General features: G+C 41.3%; 1 protein-coding gene across 1 annotated transcript; it reads left to right on the top strand.

The window, feature by feature from the left end:
* The first annotated feature begins 415 nt into the window (after positions 1–415).
* RNF223 (ring finger protein 223) lies at positions 416–14,573 on the top strand. Its single transcript, XM_040325986.1, has 2 exons — positions 416–554; positions 13,159–14,573. The coding sequence occupies exon 2, from the start codon at positions 13,168–13,170 to the stop codon at positions 13,804–13,806; it is 639 nt and encodes a 212-aa protein (XP_040181920.1). The 5' UTR covers positions 416–554; positions 13,159–13,167; the 3' UTR covers positions 13,807–14,573.

Here is a 14,573-nt window from a genome sequence, read left to right as displayed (position 1 = left end):
CACAAAAGCACACACATTTGTGTGTGCTCTTGCGCTGTGACGTCTATTTTGAACTTTTGATACCCCAATAAAGAACTAGTGTTTTTAGTGGAGTGCGCAGCCATCCTATCTTCATATATCTTGCATCAAGGATGGCAGCTTATTCTCCTAGCAGTGCTGGCAATCATTGCTAAGCTACAAAAGACACTTATCAATTAAACCCTTGATATACTAGATTATTCCTAATGAACTTCATGGGAGCATATTAACATATCCAAATCCAATAGCAGTTCTATTACTGTAAGCAGATATTGGTTATTGGAAGAACCTCACTCTGTCTGCTTTACTAGGTAGGGGAGGAACACGCTCGCTGACTCACCTTTTAGAAAGAAGCTATATAAGCACCTGCCAGTAAGGAGTAACCAGTTAGTATACTACAACCTGCACAGCACTGACTGCTCCAATGACTGGGAGGGAGTGCTAAGAGAACAATAACCGTTCAGTATCTTGAACTGTGTTCACAACATCCCAGCAAAGACAGCCCGGAATTTAAACTTCACAACTTCAAACTTCTGGTAGGTGAACAATGCTAAATTACATTGTAGGTGCGGATAATGTAAAAAAAAAAAAAAAAAAAATCTCTTTTAAACATTTTGTAGTTTAGATGAGTAGGCAGCTATTGTATTCTTTGGTATGTGTTATTATTCTGATGTAGAATTAGTCCATTGATTTCATAGACAGATTTTATTTTAGAAGTTTTGGAATTACATTTAATTTTGTAATGCCAAAGGACTACGTCTTTAGTGTCATTTTGGTCACTTTTTCTGATTTGTTTAGATTTATTTTAGAGTAATGTAAAGGGGAATGATGATATTAAATACATATTAAATGTTTGGTTTATTAGCAGCAATAAGAGACGGCTTCTGTTTTTGGTTGTGGTTGGCTACTGCAGTTGCAAATTGTGCTTTGGTTGGTACATGAAGTTTAAATGGCACTTTAAGGATCCCCATTTTTTTTTTGTGTCTGTAGAAAGGTAGTTTCATTTATTATATTACACGAATAAACAAATTATAATCGTGATTTTTTTATTACAGTTTTAGCACATTTAATATATATATTCAAAGCTCTCATTTCACCTTAGTACACCTTAGAAAAAGTGCTATGTATTGTTACAGAATATAAAAACACATTTCCTATCTAAATGACTTGGAACCTTCCTGCTGAAATGTGAATTCTAAACACTTTTGGACCTAAAAGAAAACATCATCACCTAGAGAACGATGTTCTCTAAGAATTTGTAGCCCTCAGCTTGTTGAAGAACAGCAAGTTCCAGCAAGCTGTGGAAGCTGGCAACACAGGAAGAACATCAGTCCAGAGGCCTTCAAGACCACGAGGATCTAGAAAGTCCAGCTGATAAGAGGAGCATCTACATAACCTGAAGGTGGTGACAACTATAAATCCCAGCATGCTTAGTAAGCTCCAATCAGAGCAGGTTTATTATTATACAACATTGGAACAGAACACATTAGTTTCAATCTAAATTGGAAGGGCATGCGGATATGAGCAGGCCCCCTAAAGGTGAAGGGTCTGCAACATGGATCTAATCCCCAACTGGATGATGTTTTGTTTCAAATGAACTGCCATTTTTTTATCATTTTTTTTTAAATAAGAATGCTGATCTAGTCCAACCTCTTTCAGCCACTTTACATTTGCTTGGCTGCACATCATTGTTCTAGACTGGCTTCCTGATGGTGAGAATGATGGACCATGCCTGTACAGCAGGGGAGGGCTGGGCCAGGGGGCAGGGTGGCAATTGCCCCCCAGGCCGCTCTAACTTATGTTCAAAATGGTTGGCAGCCTCTGCCCTTTACCATCTTTTTTTATTCTGCATTAGGAAGTCAAGCCGGGGGCACGGCCACAGCGGCTCGCCATTCGCTGTTGCATTCTGGGAGTTGTAGTCCACGCTCAAGCTCCCGGTGGGTGGAAAACAGAGCAGCGCAGAGGAAACTACAACTCCCTGGGACCGGATGGTGAGCTCATTCGACGGTTCAATGGGCCACTTGACTGGACTTTCCCACCAGGCCTAAGGCTGCCAGCCCTCCCCTGCTGTACAGTGTGTGCTGGCACAACCACTTGTAGCCTCAGTCGAGTATACAGTTGGAAGATAGTTGGCACCCCATTAAAGGAAGTGTCTGAACCTTCATAGGAGGATCACCAAGTATTATTTGAATGAAACCTGAGATTTAAAAAAAAAAACGGATTGGTGTAAGATCTGATTTAACTTACAATGAACAGTATGCAATGGCAGTTATTATGTCAGTGGCGTGTATTGCATTACATTAGGCAGCTATCCTAGAATTTCTAGTACTGTTCCTTTATGGATTATGTTCTGCTGTTTTATTTTTTGGGTGTGTGTGAAGTTTTATCTAAGGCGTGGCAGTGAGTCTAAATACAGATGGAATCCCTGTAAAATCAGACTTGTTCTGCTCTCTAGGAATGTCTGAACTGTTAGATGGATGTTTCTTTATAGATGAAGCTTTTATCTGTGCATCAAACTGGGTGTTTGCAATATCAGATCCAATTACTATCATTTAAACTAATCCTATATCAAAAGCTTAATTGAAGGTAGAGTTAACAAAATAAAGACAACATACAGAGTGTGCTTGTGAATCAGCAGGAAGCATGATCTTGCTGCCAAGTGTAATTAATATACTAAAGCTGGTCATACACAGCAAGATTTCTCTTGTTCGATCCATGGGCTAAAGAAAAGAAAATCAATAGATTCCTCTATCCACACTAAACTTCTGTACTGCCGACTATTGTATTTAAGCAACCATAGCACATCTCATAGGATGCAGTCACTGTTTGGCCACCAATTTTCCACCCAACTCCTTCGATTTTTCATTCAAGTTTTGCCAAGCTCTAATTTTGGCTGAGCATGAATAAACTGCAATGATAGGAAACATTGTCTATGCATTGGGACAGCATTGGGCAAGGCTGCCCAGCGCAACCCAATAAAGCTGGTGTGAATGGGCCCTTAAATCTCGGGGGGATCAATGTACATTTCAGAGAGTTTAACAAACTTTGTCCTATTACGAATGGGAGGGACTGGTTCATTATAGTCAGCTGGTACACTCTTCTTAGTGTTCTAATGAGAAAAGCTGCAGGTTTTGAATCCCTTTAAAGTATTTAACCCTTGAAGAGTATCTCACCAAAACTTTAATTCCTATTGCAAGGGGTACCTAAAATTTGATTTGTACATTAGTGTGGACTTCTGGGAAAATCAGTGAGCCAATCACAGAAGCAGGAAATTGTGTTTCTGAGGGCATTCTGTACACCAATATCCCTATTCTCCAAAAATAATCCTTACGCATCCACTAATTATTGGCCCAGTAATCTATATATTTTTTTTTTATTAAATAATTTTTTCTGCCTGCTTGTAATCTGAGCAGTGCATCTTTGTTGTGGTCATTTGCACTGCTATATGCACAAATTCATAGTTTATAGTCCATCACATAGGTGTGTGCGGGGGGTGTGCCAGGTGTGCCTGGGCACACCCTAATCACTCTGTGCAGTGCTGATTCCCGTAGGACAAAGAAGGCTTGCCGCTCCAGGTGGGGTAGTGAAGCCTGATGGATGGTGGGTGCACGCTTCGACTCTAATGCTGGCCATACACTATACGAAAATTCGGCCGATATTCCGTCGTTCAGACAGTTCTTTCGTTTTTCGAACAGTTAATGGCCACAAAATCGATAATCGTTGGGACGTTTTTGAGCCGAAAAAACGAAGGACACATTTGGAATTTTTCTGCCGAACGATAAATTGAAAGGTTAATGTGTTTCCCGTCCAAACTTTCTGCACTAGGTATAGGTAAAAAAAACGAACCATTTTTTTTTTATTTATGTCCACTGAACGATTTATTGGTCATTACATGATGGCACTAACGTTCGTTTTTCGAAAGTTCGTTCGGACGATTTTTCGTGGAGTGTATGGCCAGCATTAGGGGTTAAAACAGAAGCATCACACACTTATGAGCAAGAACCCCATCAGTTTATCCAACTAGCAGATTGTTAACCATCTCCCAATATAACTAAATAAGTGATTAGGGTGTGCCCAAGCACACCTGGCACACCTTGTGTGCACGCCTATTCCCACACTATTACACCACCACCATCAGCCTGAATCATTGATACAAAACAGGATGGATCCATGCTTTCATGACCCTACCATCTGAATGCTGCAGCGAAAAACAAGAAGCAGCAGACCAGGCAAGGTTTTTCCAATCTTCTATTGTCCAATTTTGGTGATCCTCTGCGAATTGTAGCCTCAGTTTCCTGTTTTTTTGCCGACAGGAGTGGCACGCGGTGTGGCCTTCCACTGCTGTAGCCCATCTGATTCAAGGTTCGATGCGTTGTGTATATACAGAATTTTCTTACTTATTACAATATGGCTTGTGTAGCAATTGTATATGCTTTTTTTTTTCAGAAAAGTAGAGTTACCCTTAAAGTTATATATTCCCATCCACAAAATATCAGCTGTGGATCTGATTATATATATATATATATATATATATATATATATATATATATATATATATATATATATATATATACATATATATACACACACACACACACACACACACACACACACACAGTATATTACAGAAGACCAAAATATGGGATATTTATACAAAGCACGGATTATTTGCATAGTGCTAGTTGTCTATTGTGTCAGAAGCCAGATCTTGTCATTCCCAGAAGGCTATAGTAAATTTTGAAGACATTGCACAACAAAATCCCTCGCTTTCTATTTCAAATCTTGTGACGTGTGACTCAACCCTTGTGTTTGTTAGACTGGCTTGTACTGGCTGGCTGGGCGATACTGCCTGGGTGGGGCCAAATAGTAAACTCAATACGAAACTATCACCCAGCAGCTGATGGTCACGTAGGCTCTGTGATATGCAGCACAACAAGTGCCTGTAGTCATAGTAGAATATTTCCTACTCAATCTTTAACAATGCAACATATTTTTTTTTTTTTTATAATACAAACATGCAGAAACCGGTTTTATAAGTAACTATTTCTGAGATAGCATAGGATCTTCTTCAACCCAAATGACGTTATCTTCCTGGAGCTTTGACTACTAGCATGCAGGAAAGCAGAGATTCTATTCAGAGACAGCCTTAAAGTCTTTATTGGGAAATTTTGCCCTACTTCCTGGTAACCTAGATAGGTCGGGGTACAATTTCTCCAGCAGGAAACAAAATAGCAATGAAATATATGATTTGGTAGGGATAGGAAGGGTTTCAAGTGTAGCTCCACTTTTGTGGCAAATGTAATTCTGCAACAGCCAGGCAATGAAACCGTTACTTTATGTCGGCAATTAGGGTTCCACTTTATACATTTTGTTTCATTACATGAACTTTTGAAGTATGTAGCCCTGGGAGTCAGTCTCTAGCTTTCTGTGATTAACTATGGAAAGTTTCTATAAAAATTAAAGCTTTGACTCATTTACTAAGCTCTGGAGCAGCTGCACTTTCAGAGGGCAACTTCACTTTGTAAAGTACACAGTTTAATTGTCTTCAGTAAATCAACCCCTTTGTATTTTTGAAAAAGCAACATCAAGTAGCTTTATAATGTGAACTATATATATATGCATTATACCTTTCTATCCAGCAGGTGTCACTGTAGTATTACAGTGTGTATTCTGTGGTAATGTACCTTAGAGGAAGTACCTTCTTTCTTAAGTGTGTGTAGTTGTATGCTCCTTGTTCCTGTTCCATGAAAAGACACATTCTGATATTCCTCCATAAAAGTAAAGTATTCTCTGTATCCAAGAAGCTTTCAGCGAATCATTTCAATACTCTGGCAACATGTATGATCAGAATAGAACATGTTTAAAGCGGGGGTTCACCCTATCGACGGGAAAAAAAATATTTTTTTTTCTTTTACCTTTAAATCAGGCATTGTAGCGCGAGCTACAGTATGCCTGTCCCAAATTTTTTCCCCCCATACTCACCTTGTAGTCGTCCATCGAAGATACCGGGGAATGGGCGTGCCTCTGGAGACGGAGGATGATTGACGGCCGGCTCTGGCGCGTCACGCTTCTCCGGAAATAGCCGAAATAGGCTTGGTCTTCACGACGCGTGCGCATAGCCTGTGCGCACGCGCCGTGAAGAGCCGAGACCTACTCCGGCTGTCTTCGGGGAGAGTGACGTGCCAGGGCCGGCCGTCAATCATCCTCCCTCTCCATAGGCACGCCCATTCCCCGCGGGAGCCGAAATCTACGATGGACGACTACGAGGTGAGTACGGGGTTAAAAAAATCGGGACAGGCATACTGTAGCTCGCGCTACAATGCCTGTCTCGATGGTAACATCAAGTACGAGAGGGTGAACTACCGCTTTAATGAACAATTTTTTATAAATTTGTATAATAAAGGTTCACCTTTGGAACAAGCTACATGTTCTACCCAAGGTGGAACATGTAACACAGTCCAGCTCCTGCCCCCTCTCCCCTTGATCCCCTCCCTATCCCTTGACAGCAGGCGGGGGTTCTTCTCCCTGCACCCGCTGTCACCTTTTAGAAACAGTGTGCATGTGCTTGGCTCCACCTGCACAGCTGCGTCATGGGTTTGTAGTTTTAATAGGCTAACATGTTCTCCCTGTACAGAGGTATAGGCTGAAAGCCTGAGGGCATGTCAGCAGGAGCCCACATTGCACACATGCTCTACCGATTGTGAATGCAATGCTTTCCAGTCTCCAGCAGGAAGAAAATAAATGTATATTTTTGTTCTGCAAAAATATGTGTATTTATTTTTGTCTGTAAAGGTCAACATAGCCTTTGGTTGTTCAGTCTGGGTAAAAAAAAATAAAAAATTAAAATGTCAGCAACTACAAATCCTGTAGCTCCTGACTTTTAATATAAGGACGCGCACCTGTCCAGGGGTCCAGCACCGTACTCACCCGGGCTAGTTCTTTACTAGGCTTTGGGTTCCTGGCGCCAGTATCCCAACTGTAGGCAACTAGCTATGCAACTTTCGTCTTCACAGCCGTGAGCCACTTCACATACATGAGCTGCACTTTGTGAAAGGTCACTGTAGTCTTCTGTGACCCATGACTTGTTCCAGAAGACTGCGGAGTAGGAGGAAAAGAGGACTTCCATTCAGATTGCCAAGGCGATTCAGGTGGAAGTGGAATCGGTTAACTGTCAAAACCCCTCGCAGCCAAAAAAAAAAAAAATTACATGCCAAATATGGGAGAGGAGGGGGAGTTCCACTTTAATGTGAAGTTAAAGGTGTAAACTCGTATTGACTTAAATTTACTTTGCTAAACCATTGTGTATGATAAACAGCTCCTGGTTCTTATAATATGTAAAAAAAAAAAAAAAAAAATATTTTTTTAAATTAGCCAGCACTATAACCTATGTCAGACTATTATAAACAGTGTAATAATGCACATATATTTAGCATAACCCAAGCATAAATTTGACGTATATTGTGCCGCAAATACAACACCATGTTATAGTAGCTGACAAAAAGAAAGGAATGCAAACTGATTTCTGTGTTATTGCACGTAGACCAGTACCATTCATCTTATTATAAATCATGTGACACGTACATAGTTCCAATTTTTGAGATGTGATGCTCTCTATCAGAGAAGTAATTTAGTGAGTGTATACAGAAAATAAATGACATAACCTACATACTGGCTGATGATCGAGTCCTCAGATGTTTTACACAAGTGCCCCCTACTGGTGACAATGTTGCATTAATAATTTTTTAACCCCAAAAAAACACAATAAGCATTATTCATTAAAGATAAATTGATTTATATGAATAAAATCAATGGGGATATTCTTAAAACACAGACACATATATATTTAGGAAAATCACTGCGCTTTACTATTTACAGTTGAACAAAAGAGGCCAATGAGAAATGGCCCTCTTGTGGTCATAAAAAAAAAACTCTGCTTTTTTTTTTTTTTTAATTAAACAGTGGTAAAGTCCAAAACACAACAGCCGATTCAAAGACTCATATTATTTTCCAAAAGCAGAGTAATAGGAAAAATGTTGTGCTCCCATAGCCATTCATAATGACAAACTATGCAACGTTTTAGAAAAAAAAAAGATATACAGGGGCAGATCCACAAAGAGAGTACGCCGGCGTATCTACTGATATGCCGGCGTACTTTCAAATTTCCTGCGTCGTATCTTTGTTTTGAATCCTCAAAACAAGATACGACGGCATCTGGGTTAGATCCGACAGGCGTACGTCTTCAGATCTAAGATGCAATTCTTCGGCATCCGCTGGGTGGCGTACCCGTCGTAATCCGCGTCGAGTATGCAAATTAGCTATTTCTGACGATTCACGAACGTACGAGCGGCCGTCGCATTCTTTTACGTCGTCTCTAGTCGGCTTTTTCCGGCATATAGTTAAAGCTGCTATTTGGTGGCGTACGCAATGTTAAGTATGGCCGTCATTCCCACGTATAATTTAAAAAAAAAATGTTTGTTTGCGTAAGTCGTCCGTGAATCGGGATGGACGTAATTTACGTCCACGTCAAAACAATGACGTCCTTGCGACGTCTTTATACTAACTTTGGCACTTATCAATTGTTCATTATTGAGTATCTAAGTCCATCCTTTCATATTTTTGATTTAGAGTGGAGACAGACTATAGTGGCTAACACCTGGACTGGTCCATGTATAATGGGTGCAAGTCTTCAACGCATCTATAGATTTGTGTATGTTTCAGAATGCATTCAATGGCATATTTAACAGACCTAAAGGAAGAAAATAGGAGAAGATCATTGTTAAGAGTATACATATAACTTAATACTGAGAGATAAAGATTTGAAATCACGGATATGATATAATGGATATAGGGATTTAAAAAAATGTTTGCAGTCTGGTACAGTGAATGGAGTCGCACACATAGGAGGGAGCCGTGTGTGTCATTCAATGCGAACCATAAGCCTCAGTTCATCATCAAGATGCTGAAACAATTCCATCCTTTATTTCTCCCCAGGGCATGAATGTCCTTTTGTGAGTGAAGGATGAGATCATTGTCTAGATCCATGCTACCAGCTGCTAGTGATGAGGTTGTGTTGAGAGATGCCGAGTGCAAAGACAAGAATTCCCTCCAATCGCATGACAACAACAATGACACAATCCCATAATTTGTTCACGTGCTGTCTTTAGGAATTTCAAAAAAACACTTATGTAAGGTTCTCAACACACAAACAGATCAGCAATGTAGTCCTGTCATACCATCACACGTGTGTGTAGAGATGACACTGCATAATGAATTTTTGACCTGCTAAATAATTGGAAATATTGTGCGTCCTGGCTGTGGAATAGAGATGTGGGCCCTGCCAAGAAGGATGCCATTATTGGGATCCATAGCATGCTTTCTCCGATTCGTCATAGAGATAGCATGGGTATAGATGGGGTCTTGTAACTGGCAACTACCAAAGATAGGCACTAACACAGGAAGAGCTTGGCTGAGCAGAGTGATGGCAGTGTGTCAGGATCTCTCCGCCATAACGGAGCCTCCTCGCTGTACTGATCAGCTCCCCAGACTCTCTTCTTCCAGCTCTCCACATAGACATCAGTGTGCCTCTGGAAGCCTGTCAGCTTCCTCAGTAAGGAAGCCGACAGGCTCAGCAAGGCCTCAAAGGCCAGATAGTCCTTTGGGCAGTCCCTAAGGGTCGGTTCACAATACTGCGTCTTCAAAATTGCCCGGTTTTATCGCCATTTCGCAACGGCAATTTTGCCGCGATTTCAGGGAATGCCAGTCTATAGAGCTTAATTTGCATTGCACACGGATCAAACTCGCACAGGACCCTTTTTTAACTCCGCTGAGATTCGCAATGCATTGATGTGAACGGCACTCATGGAAAACTATGTTAGTAAAACGACTTGCAAATTTGAGCAATCGCAACAGATAAAATTCGCAATAGAATTCGCAGTAGTGTGAACCGGGCCTTAGAAACAAACAAGGGGGCGTATCCACAAAGAGAGTACGCCAGCGTACTTTCAAATTTCCCGCGTCGTATCTTTGTTTTGAATCCTCAAAACAAGATACGACGGCATCTGGGTTAGATCCGACAGGCGCACGTCTTCGGATCTTAGATGCAATACTTCGGCGTCCGCTGGGTGGCGTTCCCGTCGTTTTCCGCGTCGAGTATGCAAATTAGCTATTTCCGACGATCCACGAACGTACGAGCGGCCGTCGCATTTTTTTACGTCGTCTCTAGTCGGCTTTTTTCGGTGTATAGTTAAAGCTGCTATTTGGTGGCATACTCAATGTTAAGTATGGCCGTCGTTCTCGTGTATAATTTGAATTTTTTTTTTCGTTTGCGTAAGTCGTCCGTGAATCGGGATGGACGTAATGAACGTCCATGTCAAAGAAAAATGACGTCCTTGCGACGTCATTTAGAGCAATGCACGGCGGGAAATTTAGGGACGGCGCATGCGCAGTTCGTTCGGCACGGGGACGCGCTTCATTTAAATGAAACACGCCCCCTACTCGCCAATTTGAATTACGCACCGTTACGCCACGAGAGATAACTTACGGCAAAAAATTCTTTGTGGATTCAAAGCTTCAAAAAGTAAGTTACAGCGGCGTAGCGTATCTCACATACGCTGCGCCCATGCAATTGTGAATCTGCCCCAATTTGTATTAGTCCATGGACCCTTTGTCTTATTCAATCTACTATGCAGGGCTGGACTGGGACAAAAATTCGGCCCTGGACTTCATCCAGACCGGCCCACTTTACAACAATATGATGCCCCCCCCCCGAAAAATCACGCCCACCAAAAGGCCCCACATCCATTATTGTATATCATGAGAGGGTGAGAGAGAGGGGAATGAGAGAGAGAGAGAGAGAGGGAGGGTTGAGGGAAAGGGGGTGAGTGTAAGAAAAAGAGAGTAAGTCTAAAAGAGAGGGGATGAGTGTAGGACCCCTTTTTACACTGAGACGTTTTTTAGGCGCTTTTGGGCGCCTGTAAAGCGACTGAAAAACGCTTCCGCTGCAGTCCCAGTGTGAAAGCCTGAGTGCTTTCACACTGGGGCGCTGCCAGGGCATTAAAAAAAAATCTCCAAGCAGCATCTCTGTTTTAAAAAACGGCCCACTGAGCCATCGGCCCACCGGGAAACTCCCTGTAGTCCCTATGGCCAGTCCATCCCTGCTACTATGTAACAAGAGTAACAGGGTTTGTCTTAGCTCTTTAGAACAACTTGGTGGAGTATACAGTGAACAATCATTGCATCCATTTATTGTCTACACCAAATAGGAAGATCGATTAAAAACTGGCAAACTTTACAAGGAAATATGTTGTGGGAAAATACCTAATTGCGGTGACACATCATTGTGTCTTCGCAAGCATGACACTGCATTGTAACATACCTAATAAAGTATGAGTTCCGTTGGAAATTATAATATTACATCAGGTTATAAACTTTCCAAGCATTAACAGAATGAACTGTTATTTATTCATTTATAGCTCATATAACCTTTGTAGTTTACCTAGCAGACTAGTCAGTAGTCAAGTATTTATACCAGTCAGATTTCAGACGGTGGTCGTGTGGATTATTAATGGTCGCTAACACAGGTGACAGAAATATTGGCTTGGCATTTTTAAGAGGTAAGGTTACTAAAGAGGCAGAGATTCAGCTGATTGTTGTAATTTTTTATATCATCCTTAATATAGATAATCCGCACCTCCAGTTATTGGCATAATTGCCAGCAGTCCCTGATTTTCTGGGATAGTAACATACTTTGGAGACATCTCCATTAGTTATTCTTTTGCTAGGAACAACTCACCTGCAATCGTAGGAAAATAAGAATTTTAAACAGCACACCTTGGTATAGTGGTAATCTTGTACTTTACATGACTTGGGAGCTTGCAGGATTTCTTTCTCGAGGCTGTGGATCTCTGCCACGAGAAGGTGATCCCACAAGGTCCGCAAATGTCAACCTGTGATGCTTGTTGCTTTACGTGAATTAAATATATGCAAACTATACACCACTGTGTTAGAATTTAATTTTTTTATTGGTACTAATTCTACAAATTTCTTCTGGCTTATTTTACTGTCTGCATAATTACTCAAAGTAATTTAAATAACTGAATATGAATAAATGAACAAACACATAGATATTTGTGTTCATTACAGTTAACGCTGTATCCTGGCCTAGGCCAACGAGGCCCAGGCCTAGGGCAGCACTATGCAGGGGGGCAGCACGGAAAGAATCTCCACCGGTTTGCGTTAGTGTAGCGCCAGTCTTATGGGTTGGAGTGGGCTGAGAGGAAAATTAGTCTAGCACCCCCATAAAGCGACCGCACTGCTTCCAGTATGCGGGCGGCTGGCAGGCATTCCGCAACTGTGTGTGTGTGTGGGGGGGCTGCTTCTAATTTTGACTGTCCTATCATCCTGGACCACAAACCTTCCTCGCTGTGCTATATGTTTCTGCTGCACCATTGGCATGGTTATCTGTTCTTAGTCCTGTTTCAGAAATTTGTGCTTAAAGTAGAACTATAGGCAACACTTTTTTTTTTCATTTTCCCTTCACTTCCTGCCCCATAGCCAAACAGGAAGTGAGAGGAAATCTATGCAAATTGAGGGAATCCACCCCCCCCCCCCAGGGCCTCAGAAATAGTGTCCCCACTCGAAAATTTCAGGGTGGGTCTTAAACAGAAAGGGGTGTGGTCTTGACAGAAAGGGTGGGTGATATTTAAATTAGGGGGTGCACGAGTTTAGTCAGGCCTAGGGCAGCACAAATCCTAAATACATTACTGATAACAGTAGCAATTATCATAAAAATTTGTAGATGTTATATATATAAAATTTACGGTATAAACATTTTAGTGTTTTGTGGTAAAATTATGCAAATCCAATACTGAAAACAAGCACAGAAAATGGCACGAATCACAAATGCAGCTACTTTAATTGAATTCTTATTGGACAATGTAGATATAGGTATATTGCGCTTTGCCTTGGTAAATGAGAGGAGAAGTTTTTTCAGTTTACATTACATTTGTCTTTGGGCTGTAAAGACCTCCAAGCCATATTCTAACACCTATGTCCATTACATGATGGAATTAACATTACACTGTATTTTTAACATTTCAATTCTTATAAATCATTAATTTAGCCTTTTTTCATCTTCAACAGGTCCCAAACATGGATACGACAACTGAAGTCTGGCATACGCAAGGAGATGTAGAAGAAGGGTTGGAGAACAGACCCGAGTGTTCGATCTGTTTTAACTGCTATGATAACATTTTCAAGACCCCCAAGGTTCTTCAGTGTTCACACACAGTCTGCTTGGAGTGTATAGCAAGGCTTGTAGCCTCGCTCCCACCAGAGAGTGAGCAGGGCAAGGTGTTATGTCCTTTTTGCCGGCAACCCACACCAATCCCACAGCAGGGGGTTCCGGCACTACAGACAAGCCAAGAACTGCTATCTAACTTGCCTCCCCATCAACGTAAAGAAGAACCAGTTTGGATTGAGGGTACCAAGCTTTGTTACAAACAAGACCCAGAATCCAACCAATCAGATTTGTGTATCTGTGTAGACATTGGATTAAGCAAAAAAGATGTTCCACCACCACCAAGGCCACGAACCAGACTGCAGAGGTTCTGCTGTCTGTGCCACGATTGGAAAAGACTCTTACTCATCGCTTTTATGGTGATCGTTTTATTCTGCATCCTCCTTTGGCCAGTACAGTGTATACTTAAGACGGGGAACCTAAAATGCACAACAGGGTCAACACCTACTAAGCTACCTACTAATTACCTCCTGGTAACGCAAGGAATATAAGCAAGAATTCCGACGGACTTAAGTCAACAGCAGAGGGATTCTGCTTATTGTGGGAATTGTATGTGCAGGACACCCACGGACTTGCACATCTGTTTCACTGCCCTCTACGTCCATTACTTGGAGGTTAAAACTCGGTTTTCATGTCGATTTTGAGACAAAACCAGAAACTACCTGTTGTAGCATGGATGTCAACAGGTTCTATTTGATGGACAGAAAATGTGGCAAGTTTGCATGGAGAGGATATTGCCATGGTGTTACAGAATGGTACTCTACATTGATGTAAATGGCCATGTTGACATTGGCCTACAGCATACAGTTGGAAAATACAGTATTATATGACCACCATGAACCCGATGAAATGTAAAACATTATGTGTACTTCATGCAAGAAAAAGTTTTTTGTGTTAAAAAAGTGAATGGCAGTTCTAGCAAAATCATACTTCCATAAAGACTAGGCATGTCAAACAGGTGCTTTATGGGGTGCATGGGGCCTTCTCTCTCTTTTCTGCGGTCCTGCTTGGTTAAAGGATTAAAACAGGAATTGGCCCCTTGCTGTTCTCCAGTTTATAATTTACACTCTTACATCATTATGCAGCTAAATACTTCAGGCGATGTTTTATGGCCCCTTTCTCTGAGGTTAAATATTGTAACTTACAATTTTTACTATACTGTCACTTTTGAAAGTGCCATAATCTTTTCCTGGATTTAAGTGGAGATGCGGCCCTCTATAGACATAATGTGACCCCCTTAAATATTTAATATTCTCAA

Source organism: Rana temporaria, chromosome 10 (assembly GCF_905171775.1).
Source record: "Rana temporaria chromosome 10, aRanTem1.1, whole genome shotgun sequence".
NCBI classification, from domain to species: domain Eukaryota; kingdom Metazoa; phylum Chordata; class Amphibia; order Anura; family Ranidae; genus Rana; species Rana temporaria.
Note: the sequence above shows the minus strand (reverse complement) of the source record. Positions and strands in the feature narration are given on the sequence as shown.